The 22,082-nt window shown below is 42.5% G+C and overlaps 1 protein-coding gene across 4 annotated transcripts in view; it reads left to right on the forward strand.

Annotated features, from left to right (window-relative positions):
• The window catches only part of PDSS2 (decaprenyl diphosphate synthase subunit 2), a 233,851-nt gene that overhangs the window by 119,496 nt on the left and 92,273 nt on the right, over positions 1 to 22,082 (forward strand). For all 4 annotated transcript variants that reach the window (XR_009549625.1, XM_060190688.1, XM_060190687.1 and 1 more), the window contains exon 3: positions 2,642 to 2,840. Coding sequence is in view for 3 of the 4 variants with exons in the window: in XM_060190688.1 (XP_060046671.1) it covers positions 2,642 to 2,840 (199 nt within the window). In the remaining variant the exon portion in view is untranslated. The remainder of the gene's footprint in view (positions 1 to 2,641; positions 2,841 to 22,082) is intronic.

Here is a 22,082-nt window from a genome sequence, read left to right on the forward strand (position 1 = left end):
GAAGAAGGAGGAGACCCTAAACTGTAGTGACTTGAAACAACCATCAGCTTCTCACTATTCTGTTGACTGGGTGGTTCTTTTGCCAAGAGCCTTTCGTGCAACTACACTGAACAGATCTCACTGCGTAACGACTTAGAACATTTTCTTATGTCATGTCTGCAAACATTTTACTGACCAAAGCAAGTACATGGCCATGCCCAGTGTTAATATGGAAACCAAGAGACCTGGTTCATTTACAGCGCGTTCTAGTAGATTTCTAACTCTGTGTAGTGTGTGCTGTTTGGCAAAATGAAGTGAAAATGCAGTCATTTTCCCAGCTATAAAAAGGAGTAAGTAGGAAGTCGGGCGGTAGCTCAGCAGGTTTTAAGCGCACGTGGCGAGGACCGGCATTAGGATCCCGGTTTGAGATCCCAGCTCCCCACCTGCAGGGGAGTCGCTTCCCAGGCGGTGAAACAGGTCTGCAGGTATCTGTCTTTCTCTTCCCCTCCTCTCTCCATTTCTCTCTGTCCTAGCCAACAACGACATCAATAACAACAATAATAACTACAACAATAAAACAAGGGCAACAAAAGGGGATAAATAAAATAAGACTTGAATGTAAGACTTTTGTCACTGTAGAATATCCCAAAGGGTGGGGGTAGAAATATATGTCACAGGAAACACACATGAAATTCTGTCTGATAGAATATTATCTGATCATCTCCTTAAGGGCAGCCTCAGTCTTACTTACTGTGGGTCTATCTTGGTTCCTCTTCTCTTCTATTCTATTCTAGTCCTTGAAAGATGACATTCTTATTCATCTCTTCAGGTTATATAGGTCTGTATTTGAAATGAAAAGAGATAGTATATCAAAGTGCTCTGTCTACCATCGGGCACTTGTATGAAATGCTATGAAGAGTTCTTAGAAGTAGGAAAGGTTTCTACATGGAGCTGTGGAGAGTGTCCTGCCGGCTGCTTTCTCCCCAGGAGCCATGTGAGTCATAGAGTAAAGCACAGGGGATGTTATGTGGAAGGAAGGTATCAGAGTCTGCTTATTGGAAGGACCTAAGTTTCTCAGCACAGAAACCTCTGTTTAAAATTTGGTTAACAGAGTAATCTAAATAAGGGGCCAGGCAGTGGCACACCTGGTTAAGCACTCACATTACAGTGTGCAATGACCCAGGTTCAAGTCCCTGATCCCCACCTTTGGGGGGGGGGAAAGCTTCACGAGTGGTGAAGCAGGTCTCTCTGTCTCTGTCTCTCTCAGTTTTTCTGTCTCTATCCAATAAGTAAATAATTAAATAAATACATGAGATAAGTCAGAAACAGAAGGATGAATATGGGATGGTCTCACTCACAGACAGAAGTTGAAAAAACAAGATCAGCAGAGAAAACACTAAGCAGGACTTGCACTGGGTCTGGTGTATTACACCAAGTAACAGTCTCTGGGGGGGAGAGTAGAGTTCAGGTCCTGGAGGGAGGGACTTGTTAACAGGCTGATGAAACAGAGAACTCTCAGTGAGAGGCAGCAAAGACTTTGTCACTGAAGCATTGAGAAAGGGCAGACGGTGTCATAAGGTAGTAAAACAATTGGCAAAACTGTTGCCCATGATTTTTGTTTTTTTTTTTTTTGCTTCCAGGGTTATCGCTGGGCTCGGTGCCTGCACTAGGAATCCACTGCTCCTGGAGGCCATTTTTTTTTCCATTTTGTTGCCGTTATTATTGTTGCTGCTGTTGTTGTTGGATAGGACAGAGAGAAATTGAGAGAGGATAATTTAAAAGATAGAAAAATGCATCTAATAGTAAGTTCTGGATAAGAAGAGATTTCTAGGTGGAACGCTGGCTGGAGATGCCAACTGGATTCTTCCAGATGCGCGTGCTATGGCAACAATGAAAAGTTTAGGTAAAAAATAGATCACTTGGGGGGCCAGGCGGTGGCGCACCTGCTTACGTACATATGTTACAGTGCGCAAGGACCCAGGTTCAAGCCCCTGGTCCCCACCTGCAGGAGGAAAGCTTCACAGGTGGTGAAGCAGGGCTGCAAGTCTCTCTCTCTCTTTACCTCCCCCTCCCCTCTCAATTTATCTTTCTCGATCCAGTAATAAATAGATTAAAACATTCAAAAAAAAAGTTGTCTGTGTTAGTATTTCTTCCAACTGATGAAATTCCAGGAGTTTTTACTGAGTTAAAGACACATTTGTCTGAAGAAGTCAGCAAAGTTATTGACTAGTCAGATAAATGATTCAGTGCACGGGAGGGGAAGGAGATGCACAATGGTGTTACTGTTGATGAGCAGTCTTGTTTGTGCCAAGTTTGTGTTGTACATGCTCCCGATGACACACGTGAGCACAGACGATGAGGACCTCTGGTAGAGAATGCTCACGTCGGTGTATACGGAGTCACCAGAGGCGAAGGAGGACCTAGTGGGGGTAGTATTGTTAATGTGGAAATGTTATACGTGTACAAACTATTGTATTTTACTGTCGACTATAAACCATTAATCCCCAGTAACGAAATAATAAATAAGTAAATGCATTTAAAAATAATAATCTAAATAATAGAGACTAATGAATGAATTAGTCTGTTCTTGTAAACTGAAGTCTGATGCTTTTAATGAGGTAGTATTCTTGACACTCAGACACATCTTACCTTTATGTTCTAGTCAAAGAAGTTTGGCAGAGATCACCGAACTTATCCATACTGCTCTCCTGGTGCACCGGGGGATAGTAAACTTGAGTGAATTGCAGTCTTCTGATGGGCCACTGAAAGATATGCAGTTCGGAAATAAAATAGCGATCCTGAGCGGAGACTTTCTTCTTGCAAATGCCTGCAACGGACTCGCTCTACTCCAGAACACCAAGGTAAAACTGGGCAGGGGTTAGCTGTGTCTGAGTGACCTCTACATGCTCTCGGCTGACTGCTGAGACCGGAATTAAGTAAAATCATGATGCTTTTGAAGATTTGGTGACAGTATCGGCACAGATAAACTTTGGTAAACTCTAGGAAAGAATTTTTTTTTTAATTTAAGTTGATTAAAGATTAATTTATAAACTATAGGATAGTGTTAATATAAAAAGGAGGGTGGGGGCAGATAGCATAATGGTTCTGCAAAGAGACTCTCATGCCTGAGGCTCCAAAGTCCCAGGTTCAATCCCACCATAAGCCAGAGCTGAGAAGTGCTCTGTTAAGAAGAAAAAAGTGGGTCTCTCCTTTTCTCTCTGTCCTATCCAACAACAATAGCTATGACAACAATAACAATAATAACTGCAACAATAAGACAACAAGGGCAACAAATGGGAATAAATAAATATAAAAAAATTTTTAAAAGACAGGTGAAATTTTGTGTTGCGTGTGGGTTTTTGGGTTTTTTTTTTTTTTTTTTTAGGATTTTAAAAAAATCCTGCCTATTTTTTCCTACCTATATTATATAGGCTTTTTCCCATGTTATTACCATTTTTATCATATTTTTCTTGCCTACATAACATTTGATCATTTAGCTATAACATCATTTAATAAATTTCTCATTTTTGGAACTAAAGTACCTTCTGATATTATGAGCAGATCTACAGTAATTAGAGAGTGTGTGTGTGTAAGAGGGTGTGTGTGTGTGTGTGTGTGTGTGTGTGTGTGTGTCTACAGCACTGAAGTTTCCTTGTGTTGTTTTCGACGGGTTATGTTGTTTTCGCTGGGCTGGCTTCACGGGCGGGTAACAGACGACCAGGGACTCATGGTTGAGCTGTAGGCAGTATCTCTTTATTCATGCAGGACGCAGCCCAATCTAAGACGAGCTAAGCTAAACTCAAGTAAAGTACTGTAAAACTCACAATGCTGTCTTTATATATACTTCCCAAGTAGGGTGGAAACAGGATGTGACATAGAGAGGGTGGAGAGAAAATTGACTGGTGAAAATCAGGGTGTGACAAAGAAGGGATCAGGGTGTGACAAGGAGGGGGGGTGGAGCAAAAACATATCATGAAACAGTGGGGATTGAACCAATGCCTTGGAGGGAGGTGCTTGTTAACAGCGGTTATGTAAATAGAATGAAGTGGTTATGTAAATAGAATAGTGTTAAGCAGGGGGGATTTAAACCAAATGAAACAGAAGGGGTCTCATGCATACCAACATCCTTGCTTCAATCTGTTGGGATACTGGCCTGGACATGGGTCACACACATGGCAAAACAGTACACTATCCTAGTGAGCTATTTCACAGACCTGCTGCAGTAAATACCTTTATAAACCAAAGTTTCTCATCCAAAAGTATGTCCACAACTGGGCTCTAGGGGGGTTCGCACATTTAATATTCTTTATACATATTGTCATGCTGCTTTCCAGTAATACTCTGAAAATACTTTTTCAAAAAGCTGTTTGAATTGATGAATATAAGGACAATATAAGTAGCAAGAATTGATTTGTTCTCATATTACAGTGCTCAGGAGGTAGTCCAAGACTGCTATAGTAATGCTCCAGAGACAGGAACCCAGATTACTTAATTCTGTGTTCCTGTGTGCTGTCTGTCTGTCTCAGCACGTCACGTTTCCAGACAGTCGCTGCAACATTCTGCCTCAGGTAGGAGGAAGGACAGAGAAGGATAGATGAAGACAAAGTAAGCGGACCTCTTGTTTCATTAGACTGCCTCAGTATGAGTCTGCTGTCTCAGAATCCTATGGATTTAACAGTTGTGTTGGGTTTTGCTTTTTTTTTTTTTAATATATTTTATTTATTTGGTAGAGTCAGAGAAATATTGAGATGAGGGAGAGAGATGCCCGCAAACCTACTTCACTTCTTGTGAAACTGCCTCCCTGCAGGTGAGGCCCAGGGGCTTGAACCCGGGTCCTTGTGCACTGGTATGTGTGCTCTCAACACAAAAAAATAACTACTGAAAATTATGTTAGAATAATTCAGGACGGGATTGGTCACTAATTAGTACTTCCGTCCACTACTTTGGCTTTGTGTAGTGTGGGCTAATAATGAGAGAACACTGTGTAACGGAGAGAGTTCTTCACATTAAGGTGTTTTTAAATCTGGAAGACAACCAGCCATAATTCATCCCTTTCCCCAAGGCTTCGGAGAAGGACAGGACGCTGGGTAATTTTGATAGCAGCAAAATTATCAGTATCTAGGAACAGATAGACATCCTACTGTTTCAGATGATGGGAGAAAGATTTGATGCTGCCGCCATATGGAGTCATAGTTGGACTCGGTTGTGTCATGCCCTTCCAGACAAACATCGATATTATACTAATTGAAGCAGAAGTTGTTGTCATAGCGATTTACATATGCCTTTATAGTAAAAAACTATGAGTTATATATAATATATACATATTATAAAAATATATGTAGTATATATCAGAGTTGCACTCCATTATATAAAGTGCTGTTACCCGACATGGAAGCTCAGGCATGAAGTTCTGTACTCTACCTAAGTGAGTCACCTCTCTGACCTCTGGGTAAAATCTCATTTAAGGTGAAGCGGTGAGTTTGAGTCTAAATATAATCACGCTATAATGATACAAACTAGTATTCATTTGCTTCAGCCACTTTGCTTTATGGACTAATGTTTAGTATGGTCCTTCCTCTTGGCTGGTTTGTATCATTCACACATTCTTTCTTTTAGTGTGGTTCAAGTTCAGTGCAAATGAAGGCTTTACTCCCATCAAAATCAAATCAGATTCACAGCCTGTGACATCCACTCACGGTGTTTTGCATTCAGAAGCTTCACTATATATGCCTCAGAGTCTAAGACCTCCACCATCTGCTCCATTAGGCACTGGAGTTCAGTAGCACTACTTAGTCGGGAAAAAAAAAATTTTTTTTTAATCTTATAATGTTCAGACAACATTTTGGTCTGAAACTTCTCCTTGGAATAAGAGTGATAAGGAATTTCCTTTTCCTCTGTCCCTTCACGGTCTCTGCACAAGTTTTCACCTTAAGATTTGCATTTTCTCCATCATTGTCTTCTGAGATGAGTTGGTTTTTTTTTGCCTCCCTTTTTAGGTAATTTTTTTTTTTTTCTTAATTTGATAGTTGTGTGTTGAATTGAAGCCTATATTCTGTGCAACCTTCTTGTCCATCTGTTGCACCTTGTTTTTCAAAGGGTCTGAAGGCTCCAGAAGGTCAATTTCAAAAGATGCTTCATTGACTCTCTTTGTGTAAAAGACGTAGACTGTCGTGTCTAGGGGGCTGGAATTGCTCCCTTGCAAAGCTGGGCTTTTAGTCATGACACATTGTTTCCAGATCATGTGACAGCATTTTAAGCCAAGGATAGTGTAAGGGGTAAGTAACTAAAGGACATGAAAATCAAGAGTCCTCTGTGAGAAAGTAAATCTCCCACATTCAGAGCCAGGACCTTGCATTTAGATACTTGGCAGAATTCCAATCAGTATATTTCCTTTCAAGGAAATTCACTTTTATCTCAGAGGAGGACAGATTTTTACTAACTGAGCTTCCAGAAGCTTAAACTGATTAAGTATAATACTGATCATTAGTTGGTTTGGGGGAAGGAGGTGGTAGCAATAAATATGTCTTGGGTCAGTATGAAGTTTTCTCAAGCTCTCTACGTTTGGCTAATATTTTGGTAAAATTGTATTTCCAGGGAGTTGGGCAGTAGCGCAGCAGGTCAAGCGCAGGTGGCGCAAAGTGCAAGGACTAGCATAAGGGTCTTGGTTCGAGCCCCCGGCTCCCCACCTTCAGAGGAGTTGCTTTACAAGCGGTGAAGCAGGTCTACAGATATCTATTTTTCTCTCCCCCTCTCTGTCTTCCCCTTCTTTCTCCATTTCTCTCTGTCCTATCTAATAACAAGAACATGAATAACAACAACAATAATAACTACAACAAACAACAGTGAAAAACAACAAGGGCAACAAAAGGGAAAATAAATAAATATTTTTTAAAAATTTAATTATATTTCTAATGATATTTTAATTTTATTTTTTGGGAAAAAAAACAACTTGTCAGTGATAGCAACATTAATAGAGACCACAGTGGAGAGAGACCAGGCAGAGTCAAGGCAGAATCCTGTATATATTGTAGTGCGTGCACTGCTACAGCTGGCCCTTTCTTTCAGGGTGTCCATTTAACTTGGTGACTACAATTAGCATAGTTGTAACAAATTTATTTTTTATGATTCATTCATTCTACGACTTTTCCATTTTCGTGTGTCCCTGGATTCTTGTCAGACTTTTTTTTTTAATTTTTATTTATGAAATGGAAATAATGACAAGACCATAAGATAAGAGGGGTACAATTCCATACAATTCCCACCACCAGAACTCCGTATCTAATCCCCTCCCCTGATAGCTTTCCCATTCTTTATCCCTCTGGGAGTATGGACCCAGGGTCATTGTGGGATGCAGAAGGTGGAAGGTCTGGCTTCTGTAATTGCTTCCCCGATGAACATGGGCGTTGACAGGTTGATCCGTAACTCCCAGCTTGTCTCTCTCTTTCCCTAGTGGGGAAGGGCTCCGGGGAAGTGGAGCTCCAAGGCACACTGGTGGGGTCGTCTGCTCAGGGAAGTCAGGTTGGCATCATGGCAGCATCTGGAACCTGGTGGCTGAAAAAGTGTTATGATATAAAGCAGAACAAATTGTTGACTAATCATGAACCTAAAGGCAAGAATAGTGCAGATGCAGATTAGGGTCTCCTTCTTGAAAAAAAAGCTAGGAGGTCTATTTTAGGTATATTCCAAGGGGCTTTACTAATTTCTGCCTGTGCCTGACATCTAATATGTAGGTGGACCCAAGTTATTGTCTGGGGAGATGCTGTCATAGTTGGAAAGAGAACTAGAAAGCTGGGTCACCAAAGAGAGTACCTTCCAAATACGGGGAAAGAATATAAATATTGTTAACTGTAAACCCCATTGATTTGATCTGGGGCCCATGTCTAGCACAGAAGCCTGTGTAACCTCTGTATCCCTGTAGGTCTGATGTGTTGAACTTTCTATGTGAAGTGTTTAACTCTGCACTTCTTTTGGTACAAGTCACTAGGGGAAGAATTCTACAGCTTTGTGAGATTCAGAGCTGTTTCATAATTGCCAAGGGTAAAATTAGCAAAGTGAATTTCTCCCTGTGACTTCTCCCAGAGGATATTAGGGGTCTTCAGAGTAATTGCTTTAGGTAACACTTAGATTTTTAAATATCTCTAAGTATAGAAGTTGGTATCTTAATCTCTGGTAATTGTCTCCTTACTCTTATAGCTATAGTCACATAGTGAATTAACAAGATTTTAAATTCAAAGCTGAGTTTAAGAATTAATACTTGTGTTTTCATTCATTATCAATTACAGAACCTAGAGACTACTTTTAAGATATTTATTTCACTGCATCAAGAAAAAAAATCCTGGGAGTTGGGCGGTAGCTCAGTGGGTTAATCGCACATGGCGCCAAGCGCAAGGACCCGTGTAAGGATTCCAGTTTGAGCCCCTGGCTCCCCATCTGCAGGAGGGTCGCTTCACAGGCGGTGAAGCAGGTCTGCAGGTGTCTATCTTTCTCTCCCCCCTCTCTGTCTTCCCCTCCTCTCTCCATTTCTCTCTGTCCTAACATCGACGACATCAATTACAGCAACAATAACCACAACAACAATAAAAAAACAAGGGCAACAAAAGGGAATAAATAAATAAATATTTTAAAATAGCTTTAAAAGAAAAGATTCTAAATTAAGAGACCTGAGAATGCCCTTTTTAAAATCCCCTCCCCTCATCAAGATAAGTTGCTCTGTATTCTGTTTATGTAGACACCCTGAACTGTGCAATTGGGAGTCATGCCATAGTCTTAAATTTTAGTATTGTCAAATCAGATTATCAACGAAACATGCTAAGTAATTGGGGGAGAAGTAATCTTAAAATAAAATTAAAAAGTGCAAAAATTTACAAATCTTGCTGACAAGTTGTCCCTGGCCCCTGTGTTTGTTTGCAGTCTGGATTTGTATTCAACAACTAAATCACAATACAGATAACATGATGCAGATTACTACTTGTCATCTTTTTGTACACATATACGGGAAAACCCAGTATTTAAGAATTGAACTCACCGTGTTATTTTTTATTATTATTATATTTGCAGTCTTTTGCATTCACTAGGCCTGTCATGCTAGACATCTACAAGGCAAACTGTTGGGCTGGGACCTTGTCTAAACACCTCTTAACATCTCGTGTCACTCTTGGGGTCTGTTGTATTAAGCAGCAGTGATTCCCATCACTACATAACCGGCAGCACAGATGTACTCTTTCCATAGCTGATGTATTTCCTTATGTCTACTTTGTTTCCCTAAAGGCATAAATATGTTGTTTACAAGGAAGAATCTTGTTTGTATAAATATGTTCGATTTATGCATATAAATCTTCTTTTATAGCACCTATATATTTTAATAAAGACGCCACTGTTAGTTATCTGATTGGTCTTACTGGCTGTAGTAATTCTACTTTTAAATTCCTGTTGAAAGTGAAAGCTCCAGCTATGCCATGTCATCTGGAATCTAGGTTCCTCCCTGTCAGAGTCACTTAGAATAGACAGTGTGATAACTGTGTGTTTACTGGCTTGACGGCATTGTTTCACCTGTGGAGATTATCACATTAATATGTTTTAGCTTCTTTAGTTTGACACCAAAGATTCATGTTCTTTTCTGCATGTCACCCACTCACGTGTAGATGTCACAACTGAAGTGAAGGTGTGCGGGAGGTAAGTGAGGTGTCCTACATCAGGACAGCAGAGGAGAGTGTCTCCACGCCAGTTAGGTAGAGAAGTCAAAATGCTACCCTAATGTCACCTTCTCAAAGTCCCAAAGCACAGTGGTTCTTCCTTCTTATTGTTTGGAAACAAAGCCAAATACTGAACAGGTCCTACATCCATTTTCTGGACATGCTTGCTTGATCTTTAAAGTGAATGTGGTATAAATAATAAAGTAAGGAGTCAGGCGGTAGCGCAGCAGGTTAAGCACACGTGGCGCAAAGCGCAAGGACCAGCGTAAGGATCCTAGTTCAAGCCCCCCACCTCCAGGGGAGTCGCTTCACAGGCGGTGAAGCAGGTCTGCAGGTGTCTGTCTTTCCCCCTCTCTGTCTTCCCCTCCTCTCTCCATTTCTCTCTGTCCTATCCAACAATGACGACATCAATAATAACAATAAAAACTACAACAATAAAACAACATGGGCAACAAAAGGGACAAATATTTAAAAACAATTTATGTATTTATTATTGGACAAAGAACTTGAGAGGAGGGGAAATAGAGACAGACAGAGACAGAGAGATACCTGCAGCTCCGTTTCACCACTTGTGAAGTTTCCCTCTGCAGGTGGGGGCCAGGGGCTTAAACCGGAGTCTTCGCACACTGTAATGTGTGCGCTTAATCAGGTGTGCCACCACCTGGCCTCTATGATATATTTTTATATTAAGAAAAAGGGCAGGGCAGGGGTAGATAGCAGAATGGTTATGCAAACAGATTCTTGTTGGGAAATTGTGCAGATGTGGTTGAGCTTGGCAGGGCTCGCAAAGCACCCTGCATCCCTGATACTATGGCCCGTCCTTTTATTATCTACACGTCAATCTTCTGCTTTGTCTTACAAATGACTAAAGTCTCCTTCCTAATTCCCCACAGGGTATTGCTAATCCTGCCATTTCAGCCCCTAGCAACAGGTGCTGGGGAGGTCCATACCATTCCCGGACCACTTTGCCTTTCTCCACCCCTTTCCTAACCATGGATGGTATTGTCGAGCCACTTCCGTTTCTGTCTTGTCTCTTCCGTGTCCCGAGCTGGAGGAGGGGGACGTGCAGACCAAGAGGCTGATGCCAGCGATTGCGGCTGGCACCACGTACGTGGCTTAACCAGGAGTGCTACCACCTGACTCTGGGAAGCTCAGATGAATAAAGATTTGAATTGTCCTGCCGCCATGAGCTTGGTTCCTGGGTCATCTCTCGCGCGCGTGCTTGATACTAGCCCAACGTTGGTGTCCAACATGGGGCACTAGGGAATGGGGCCCCGAGACCCTTAAGTTTGACATGGGTCAAGGAATGGAAGTCAGCAGGATCAGGGGCGGAGGTTAACAATGTAGGTACTGTCAGAAAAATAGATTAAAGGATCCAGGTACAGCCTTTAAAGCTAGAAGGACAGCATAAAGTTCTTTATACTGTGGGGAGTGGGTGGGGAGTTCAACGAAAAGAGGTGTGGGGGCTGAGGCCGCTCTTGTGGGGGGTGTTAACCGCTCCCATGCTTGTAATGCAGAGGCATACCTGATCAGAATAGCAGGAGCAAATATCTCATCTCAGCCCGCTGGAGACCTCTCTCCCAGCGTGCCGCTCTATAAAGGGCCTCAAAATCCTAGTCCGGCTGGTTCTGACCGTTCCTGCGGGATTGCTGCAGGCACCCACTCCCGAAAATGGCTTCCCATTGAAGGAAGAGTGGACTCAGGAGGGTAGAACAAACCACGTGTCTCCAGTCTTGGGGAGTGCCAAGGTTCTGGAGAAGACTCTGAAAAATAGATCTGGATTTGAATTGTCTTGCAGCCACAAGCTTGGTTCCTGGGTCATCTCTCTTGCATATGATGCTAGCCTGACAGATTATCATGCCTGAGGCTTCAGAGTCCCAGGTTCAGTCCCCTGTACCACCATAAGCCAGAGCTGAGTAGTACTCTTATAATAATAATTCTTTTAAAAAAATTTTTAAAGGGTAGAATGGAAATTGGCATAGAAGAGAATTAATGTCTTTACACTCTTCCTCTTACTAAGTCAAATTTCTCTGTAGTCAGATATTTTAAGACTGTAGTTTTAGTTTTGTGTTCTATATTTAATTGAAGTATATGGTGTTTGTTTTTTGGGGGGGATTTCTTTGCCTCTAGGTTTATTGCTGGGGGCTCTGTGCTGATACTACAAATTCACTGCTCCTGGTGGCCATTTTTTTTCCCATTTTATTGGATAGGACAGAGAGAAATTGAGAAAGGAGGGGAATAGAGAGAGAGACCCCTGCAGACCTGCTTCACCACTTGTGAAGTATCCCCACTGAAGGTGGGGAACTGGGGGCTTGAACCAGGATTCTTGAACGGGTCTTGCTTCTTAGTACTATATGTGCACTTAGCCGTGTGCACCACTGCCTGGCCCCCTAAATGTCTTATTTATTTATTGGATAGAGACAGAAAGAAATCAAGAGGGAAAAAGGAGATAGAGAAGGAGAGAAATATCTGTAGCGCTGTTCCACCAATTGTGAAGCTTCCCCCTTGCAGGTTGGGACCAGGAGCTTGAACCCAGGTCCTTATGCATTGTAACATGTGCACTCAGCTGGATGTTCTGATGCCCAACCCAAAGCATGTGGCAGTATTAACATTATGGGCCAACTAGACCCATACAAACACACACACACATACACACACATGGGGGGGGGGCGAGAGAGAGAGAGAGAGAGAGAGAGACCTGCAGCACATCTTCATCACTTTTGAAACTTAGCCCCTGCAGGTGGAGACCAGGAGCTTGAACCCAGGGCCTTGCGCACCGTGACATAATGCTCTACAGGGTGTACAACCACCTAACCCCCTCCCCCGCCCCACCAGGTTTTTTGTGGGTTGCCTGGGAAACCTAGCCACCATTCCTAACTTGTGAGAAAAGTGTACTTCGAGCCCCAAACAGTAGACTTAGACAAAGTTTCAAAATGCGGCCTGTGGCGTGGATGCCGCTTTATTGTGCGCATACTGAATTTGAGCACCACAAGCACAAGAAAACTTACGAGCACTCATCAGAATCCATGTGACGGTTTTTCACTACTAGCCACTTATAGCTCAGTTGCACTGATAAAATTTTGGTTTTAGCATTTCCATCATTTTCTTTCCCTTTTTTTATTTATTTATTTACCTCCCCTTTTATTGCCCTTGTTTTTTTATTGTTGTTGTAGTTATTGATGTCATCGTTGTTGGATAGGGCAGAGAGAAATGGAGAGAGGAGGGGAAGGCAGAGAGGGGGAGAGAAAGACAGACACCTGCAGACCTGCTTCACCACTTGTGAAGCGACTCCCCTGCAGCTGGGGAGCCGGGGGCTCGAACCGGGACCCTTACGCCAGTCCTTGCACTTCTGCACCACGTGCACTTAACCCACTGCGCTACCACCGGACTCCCTCCATCGTTTTCTTAAATCCTTAAGAGTTGTAAATTCTCAACAACAGCAACAACAAGTTTTAGTTTAAGTCAAAGTTGGCATGTGGGACTTTAACCCAGAAGCAAATGTTATTTATTTAGCAATAGTGATTGGGAAGAGCCCTTTTCTAGCAGCTAATGACCAACGCACTTGTCTGCCCGAGGCAAACCTGAAGGCCATTAGCCCAGCAGGTCATTAGCTGACAAATGCCTGACCCTGGGGTCACTTCTGATTTTGTAAACTGTGAAAACATTAAAGTGGGCTTGTTGGAAAGTATGGCCGAGCTGAGAAGGTTTCTTTGGAAAAAATGCAATTGTTGCTTTTCGCTGGCTTAATTGTCTTTGCTTAGAGGGCAGTTTCAAAGAGCAGTCTGTCTGTCTAGAACATTAGATTAACTTTTCATTCCTAAACAGCTTTAACTGTACTCTCAAGAATCAGTGAATACTTTTATAAAGTGGTGAGCTAGATAGCATTTCTCTTTTGCGATCCTTACAAATGGCACGTGAAGTTACAAAGCGCAGTGAGAAATCTAGTCCTAGTGCTTAGCTTGTCCTTAGCTGGCTCCCCCCTTTCTAATCAGCCAGTCAGCACTGGACTGTGCGTTTTACCTCTCACAATTTCAGTTTGAGGACTTTTTCTCCAGACTACCTAATATCTTAGTCACCTCATTTTACAAATCGAATTAGGAACTTCATGATGTCTAGTATTTAATATTTATAAAAAATATTACCTGACATTTACAGGCGATATTAATGACCTGTTTTTGAGGGCTTACTGTGTAGTCAACACTGTGGTAAATGTTTTACGTGAACTAACTCATTGAATCTTCTGAGGCATAGGAAAGGGCTAAGTAATTCCGTACAGTGATGCTACAAATGATAGAGCGCTAGTAAATCTAAACTCAGGCAATCTGTTTCTAAAATTCTCATGTTTAACTAAATGGTAATGTAAACCAACAACAAAAAGGGAAATCTTGATACCATCTCTACTGCCAATTTTGCAGTTAGTGGGGTTTATAATCTTATTATTTTAAAAACAAATTATTGATTCATTTCTTGGATAGAGACAGAGAGAAATCTTAAGGGATGGGGAAGATAGCAAGGCAAAAAGATAGAGAGAAACCTGCAGCCCTGCTTCACCACTTGTGAAGCTTTCCCCCTGCAAGTGGGGCTCTGGGACTTGAGCCTGGATCCTTGAGCATTGTGACATGTGCCCTCAACTAATTGCCTGTGTCACCACCCAGCCACAAATAACTATAGTTTTTTAAGTATCAAAATAAATAGTTCAGGACAAGTGCCAGTCAGATCTTTTTGGAATAAAGAAACAAAAAGAGAAGTAAGCAAAGTGTCTCTAAGACTTGTAGACACTATGGTGATTATTGTTGGAGAATAGGGTCAGTCACTTTGGTGGTGACTGCTGTGGAACTATGTCCTTTAGTCTTACCATCTGGTAAACCACTATTAATCACTAATAAGAAGAAAAATTAAATAAGATTTTAAAAAGCGTTATCTCCATGTCCTATACCCTTACCAATTCCAGTTCCGTAACTCTGTATTTGTAGAAAAGAGTCTTAAACTTACAGCATATAAACACATCCCCAAAATGTCATGAGATGTGCAGGAAACAAAGGAATCAAGAGAAATCATCATTAAAACCACAGATGTGGTAGAGAATCCAAAATCGTTTAAAATATCAGAGGCCTGAGGGGCTGAGTGGTAGTGCAAGGACCCAAGTTCAAATCCCCGGCTCCCACCTACTCAAGTGGTGAAGCAGGACTGCATATGTCTTTCTTTCTCCCTCTCTGTCTCCCTCTCCCTTCTCAATTTCTATTTTAATTATTATTATTTCCTTATTAGGGGATTAATACTTTACAGTTGACAGTAAATACAGTAGTTTGTACATGCATAACATTTCCCAGTTTTCCACATAATACAAACCCCACTAGGTCCTCCATCATGTTCCAGGACCTGAAACCTCCCTCCTCCCCTCTAAATTTCTCTGTGTCTCTATCCAATTAAAACAACAACAACAAATCAGGCCGGAAGATCTACATTCATCTTTCAGCAATTGAAAGCAATATGCCAGGGTGGTGAACACACTCTATGGCACATTGGGGTGAGAAGCTTACACTGGGCTCATTTAGTCAGGTTCATACAAGGTGGTATGCAAATATCAGTTCTGAAAATAGCAGCTGAACAAAGTAATAACCATGCAAATTTATTTTACATAGTTGTGATTTAAGCAGTTCACATCTTAGGAAGAGTATTGGGGATAGGGCACAGGCCCTGTGTATGGCCCAGCTTCAAGCCCTGACATCACAGGAGAAGTACTATGGCGTGGTAGGGAGCTCCAGTGCTCTAGTATCAGTCTCTCTCTCTCTCTCTCTCTCTCTCTCTCTCTCTCCCCCTCCCTCTCCCTCTCCCTCACCCTCTCCCTTTCCGTCTCTCTCTCTTTCTCAGTGGAATGTGAAACCACATATATACAAGGCCATGGTACTAAAAAAGTACTGCTAACTAAATATATATAGAGAGACACATTGTGGTTAGCATTGGCTACTCCAGTTTAAAGGCCAGTTATACACTCAAAAATGTCAAGCCCGGGAGTCAGGCGGTAGCGCAGCGGGTTAAGCACACATGGCGCAAAGCGCAAGGACCGGCATAAGGATCCCGGTTCAAGTCCCCAGCTCCCCACCTGCTGGGGAGTCGCTTCACAGGCAGTGAAGCAGGTCTACAGGTGTCTATCTTTCTCTCTCCCCCTCTGTCTTCCCCTCCTGTCTCCATTTCTCTGTCCTATCCAACAACAACGACATCAATAGCAACAACAATAAAGAAAAAACAAGGGCAACAAAAGGGAATATATGAATAAATATTTTTTAAATATGTCAAGCCCTAAAATATCCATTATTTGACTCAAGTGTGCAGTGAAGCCAGACTCCAAGTCCCAAATACCTGATTTTCTTTTAAATATTTATTTATTCCCTTTTGTTGCCCTTGTTGTTTTATTGTTGTAGTTTTTGTTGTTATTATTGATGTCATTATTGTTGGACAGGACAGAGAGAAATGGAGAGAGGAGGGGAAGAGAGAGGGGGAGAGAAAGACAGACACCTGCAGACCTGCTTCACCGCTTTGTGAAGCGACTCCCCTGCAGGTGGGGAGCCTGGGGCTCGAACCAGGATTCTTCCACCAGTCCTTGTGCTTTGCGCCACATGCACTTAGCCCACTGCGCTACTGCCTGGCTCCAATACCTGATTTTTTTAAAGGAGAGGGACAAAGGGCATCTACTTTTATAGACTGCAGTGCCAGTAGTGCTAACTATTTTTAGAATTTCACTGAATCACAAATTGTAAAGAGTTGCAAAGGTACTCGGAAGAAATACAATTACAGTTTTAGACAGGATGCATGATTCTAATGCTTGTTCCTTTTCTTCCTGTCACTGCTTTTGAAATGCAAACCTTGGGATTTCTCTAAATCACAAACATCTGCCTCTTAGTGTGGCTCAAGTGGAAGAGGAACTGATCGAACTGAAAAGTCAACCGCGCATCTCAGAAGGCAGCGAGTCCTGGATTTCACAGGACACATGTAGGAATCCCAGAAAACCCTGAAGATTTTAACTCTCGAGCCAAACTGTTTTTGTGCAACTCAGAGAATCAAAGTCTGAATAACTGGTTTGAAACAAAGTGATAGATTATCAACAAGTGCTTCATAACAGAACTGCATGTCAAAAATCCGGGAATTTTCTGTGCAATTATGATTCCTATTGTTTTTATTTGCATCATCAACCCATCTTCACCATTTGGGGCTGATTTTTCCAGATAGAAAGAGAAAGACAGAAGGAGAGAGAAAGAGACACCACAGCACTGAAGCTCCCCTACTGCTGTAGCGGCTATGGCTCGTGCCTGGGCTACAGCCACGGCAACGCAGTGCTTTCTCAGGTGAAGTATCTTGCCAGTCCCAAGGTACTGTGTTTCAAACCAGATTACATCCGACTTATCTGTGGGGAATGAAATGAATCAAGCAAATCACTATCAGTACTCTTTTCAGTGGAATACAATAGAAAACAGACAACTAATGAAACCTTTATGGCATGTCTCATTTGTTTTTATACATAAGCATGTTGTGTGTCTTGATGTGAAAGAGGATTCTTTTTTTTTTTTTGTTATTATTATCTTTACTGGCTAGAGACAGCCAGAAATTGAGAGGGGTGGGGGAGAGAGACAGAGACACCTGCAGCCCTTCTTCACCACTTGCAAAGCTTTCCCCCTGAAGGTAGGAAAAAAACAGGTCCTTGTGCATTGAAATTGTACAATGAACCAGGTGTACGACCACCCAGCCCCATGAAGTGGGATTCTTTTTTTTTTTTTTAATTTCTTTATTGGGAAATAAATGTTTTGCATTCAACAGTAAATACAATAGTTTGTACAAGCATAACATTTCCCAGTTTTCCACATAACAATACTACCCCTACTAGGTCCTCTGCCATCCTTTTTGGACTGTGTTGCTGTTAATATGTTGCTGTAGCTCTTTCAGTAGATGTTTAATGTATTTAGATGGCTTCTCATTGGGTGCATAGATGTTAATAATTGTTAAGTCCTCTTGATTGACTGATCCTCTGAGCATTAAGTAGTGTCCATCCCTATCTTTTTTAGTTTTATTTATTTTAAATTCTATCGTGTCAGATATGAGAATAGCTGTTCCTGCCCTTTTTTGTGGGCCATTGGCTTGTATGATAGTTTTCCATCCTTTCACTTTGAGTCTGTGTTTGTCTTGTTGAGTTAGGTGGGTTTCCTGTAGACAGCATGTTGTTGGGTTGTGTTTTCTGATCCATCTTCCTACTCTGTGCCTTTTAATAGGTGGATTCAAGCCATTGACATTTATTGATATCAAAGATTGAAGATACTTTAACACCATTCTTGTAGATTTTTAGAGTGTTCTGATATGTGCCATTATTTATGGTGGTCTGACTGTTTATAGGAGACCTTTCAGAACTTCTTTCAGAGCAGGCTTGGTGATAGTTGATTCTTTCAACTGTTGCTTGTCTGAGAAGGTTTTGATGCTTCCACCTAGTCTGAATGACAGTCTAGCAGGATACAGTATTCTTGGTTGAAAGCCTTGCTCATTGAGCACTCAATAGATATCTTGCCATTCACTTCTGGCCTGTAGTGTTTGTGTGGAGAAGTCTGCTGCTAATCTTATGGGTTTTCCTCTGCAGGGACTCTTTGTTTTTCTTTTGCAGCCTTCAGGATCTTTTTTTTATTATTGTTGTAGTTATTGATGTCATTGTTGTTGGATAGGACAGAGAGAAATGGAGAGAGGAGGGGAAGACCAAGAGGTGGAGAGAAAGATAGACACCTGCAGACCTGCTTCACCACCTGTGAAGTGACTCCCCTGCAGGTGGGGAGCCGGGGGCTCGAACCGGGATCCTCACACCCATCCTAGCGCTTTGTGCCACAGGCGATTAACCTGCTGTGCTACCGCCCAACTCCCAGGATCTTTTCTTTATCCTTCCTTTCCATTGTAAATATGATGTGTCTTGGTGTCTTTAAGTCTGGGTTAATTCTGTTTGGGACCCTCTGGGCTTCCTGAACCTTTATGTCTTTGATGCTGTCTAGACTAGAGGAGTTTTCAGCTATTATGTCCTGAAGAATGCTTTCTTCCCCTTCTTCTCTTTCTTCCTCTGATAAGCCAATAATGTGTATATTGTTTCTTTTGAAATCATCCCATAGGTCTCTGTTGTTGTTTTCAGCATCTCTTCATCTCTTTTTGAGATCTCTTACTTCTTTTTAGTTGTCTCTAATTCATCCACAATCTTGCTAATTCGGTCTTCAGCCTCATTGATTCTATCCTCTCTTCTCTCTACTGTTTTCTGGAGTTCATCTATTTTATTACCCTGTTCTGATACTGTTTTAGCCTGGTCAGCTAGTTGTGTTCTTAGATCAGCTATTTCAGCTTTCAGCTCTCTAATAACCTTGAGATAATTAATATTTTCTTCCAGAGTCTCATTTGTTGTTTCTGCATTTCTGTTGACAATTATTTCAAACTCTTTACTAACTCCCGTAATTTTTTTTTTCCTTAACTAGTGTTTGATTGTTGACCTCAGTATTTTGTGCTTCAACCTTTGGGGGGCTTTTAGCTGGACTCTTGTCCTGGTTCATTTCTCCAATATTTCTTCTTGGTGATTTAACCATTCTATATAGTATGTGTTATGAGGTCCTTCTCTCAGTACTTTTCAAATTGCTGATCACTCTTGCCTGGATTGACTTGTGTCTAAGTAAGGTAATTAAAGTTGTGGAAATTGACAGTTGTTTCAGTATTATTTTAATCCCTGAGTTGGAGCACAGTGTTTTAAAAGCCTCTTTTGTGCTTTTCTTCCCTGTAGGCTATGGGAGCCTGAGGGCTTTTACACTATAAATAGGCTTCTTAGCTTAATCACTGACTCCTGACCAAGAGATAAAGCAGGGTGGGGCAGAGATAATCCAGTGGTTATGCAAAGAGACTCACAGCCCCACTGCTAGGCCACCGAGGTAGAGGTCTTCTCCTGAGTTTCCTGGTTTGTTCCCTGTCCCCTGCTGTCAGCACAGGGTCTCCCCTCAGCACAGGGCAGTAGCAGTGGAGACTCACAGTTGCATTTGGTGAATCTTATGGGAGTCCTCTCCTCCCTTCAGCTGTCTTATTGTTGGTGGAACAGACTGGAGGTGGTCTCTCAACTGGTAAACTGCCAGACTGTTACCAGCCACTTAATCTCTCCCTAGACTCCCCTCTGTCCCCGAGCCACACGTGTTGGCACTCACCGGTGATTTAGTGGGTTCCTGAGGTGGTTCTAGTCCTGTCTTTTTGAGGTCCCAGGTGGTCTCCTTTGGTATTCCTAGTTGACCTGGGAGAGGAGAGGAGGGAAACACAGCTGCTGCAGCTCCGTAGCCCCGCCTCCAGAAGTAGGATTCTTAATGTTGATGAAGAACAGACAGCTCTTCCCAAGAAAACTGTAGCCTACTAGAATTGATGTAACTGGCCACGGGTCTACAACTCATCTATAACTTATGAGCTGTACTTTCTAAGTGATCAAAGATTCATCAGTGACCTTTCTCTTTTCTTCCTCTTTGTTCCTTTCTTTCTTTTTTTTTTTTTTTTTTTGCCACCGGGGCTATCCTGTGTCTGCATGGCGAGTCCACTGCTCCTGGCAGCCATTTTCTTCCCCTCCTCCTCCTTCTTCTGTTTCACAGGACAGAGAGAACTTAAGAGGGGGTAGGGAAAAGGAAAGAGAGAAACAGCGGCAGTGCTTACTTCACTACTCATGGCAGTGATGGGAGCAGGGGTGGCAACAACCTGGGTATTTGCACATGGTAATGTGGGCGCATAACCAGGCGCCTCACCACTTGCACCCCCCCCCAACTTTTCTCTTTATAAGGTCAGAACTTGGGAACTGAGAGGTGGCACAATGGATAAAACATTGGATTCTCAAGCACTAGGTACAGAGTTCAGTGCCCCGTCTCCCAAGTACCAGAGTGATGCTCTGGTTCTTCTTCCCCTTTCCTTCCTCCCTCCCTCACTCCGTCTCATTAACAGATATGTAAATCTTTAAAAAAAAAAAAAAGCCATGCTTAATTTCAGCTATACAGTACAGGCTTCATGCTGTTAGCAAATGTTTGTGGAATTAATGCCTTAGCCATTACCTCAGCTTGTGGCCTATTTTGTTTAAGTTGTATCAGTTGTGATTTTTTTTTTACTTTTTTCTTTAGTTCACTACACTGAGTTTTCCTGAAACCTTTCTTGATCAATGTTACCAGTGGTTAGAGTGGATAAACCCATGTATCAGCTGTTCTAAATTAAAAATGGAGATTATCAATTTGCTCAGTTTTCGCTGCACCTGTCCAACTGGTAGTGCCATTTCCCTCTCTGCTCTTCCCTCCTAGCCAGGAAGAACTTCCAGCTCCCCAGAACAGATTGCCTTCCCTCCCACAAATAAGCACAGCCTTACACATTTGGCACCATTGTAAGGCTCCCTTCAAAGAGTCGACTTCGAAGCTTCCTCCAGAACTTCTGTGAGTTCATGTTGTGTGCAGTGCAGCAAACCTTTCATCATTGTCTTCATTAAGCCTAGTCTCTCGGCTAGGGAGGAGTGAAGAGAACCCTCCCTTCATCAATGGCTTCTTAATTAAAACTGCTCATTTATATTAATCAGCATGCAGATTAGGGCTCATCTGGGCTCTTTGTGCCCAGGTGGTGGGTGAGTCGATTCACCCCGTACTTGGCCACTGCTGCTGCTCTCCGTGTTGTGCAGAGGTCCGTTCTCTATGGAGACTGCCAGCCTGGAAGCTCTGGCCGAGCACGGGAGGCCGAATCGACCCAGAGCAAGAGCGTGTGCTCACACCCCATCTGTAAAAGAGAAAGGGCTGCACAGATGTTAGGTCGCCTCTCTGGTCCCTGCAGGCGCGCCCTGCTCTTTAGCCAGTTCCTGCCTTACCTTGGAAGTGTATATCCTCCTCTCTTAACGAAGCTCTTAAATGATTTCTGCTTCGTTTGTATGAAGAGCTCACGGCACCAGTTCCCATTAAAAGCATTGTCGAGCACCCTTTGCAAGTTTTTCTTTTTTCTGTAAAACATTTTCACTAATAATATAGTTCTGTGGCTTAAAAGGCATCCTGACAACACCCCCTTCAAATGCCAGAGCTCTTTGAAAACGACATATTTACACACTAAATCCATCTTTGTCCCACCCCCACCCCAAGATGTACATGAGAACTTTTAATTCTTTCCCAGGGCCTTCCTGCCTTTGCTACTGCTTCATGCACTGCTGTTCCATCCCGGAGAAGTGAAATAAGCGTGTGCGTGATGAGGGCCCCGAGCACTGCAGATGCGTCCATGCCGCCAGGCTGCTCTCTGCTCCCAGCTGTGAAGAGTAGTAAGGGCTGAGGGGCTGTGTTCATCTGTCTCCTAACCAGCGCAGTTGACCCATCACACACTGTCTTGTCATTCACTGCACACGGTACCGGCAACCATCATTAA

Source organism: Erinaceus europaeus, chromosome 4, assembly GCF_950295315.1.
Source record: "Erinaceus europaeus chromosome 4, mEriEur2.1, whole genome shotgun sequence".
Classification (NCBI taxonomy): Eukaryota; Metazoa; Chordata; class Mammalia; order Eulipotyphla; family Erinaceidae; genus Erinaceus; species Erinaceus europaeus.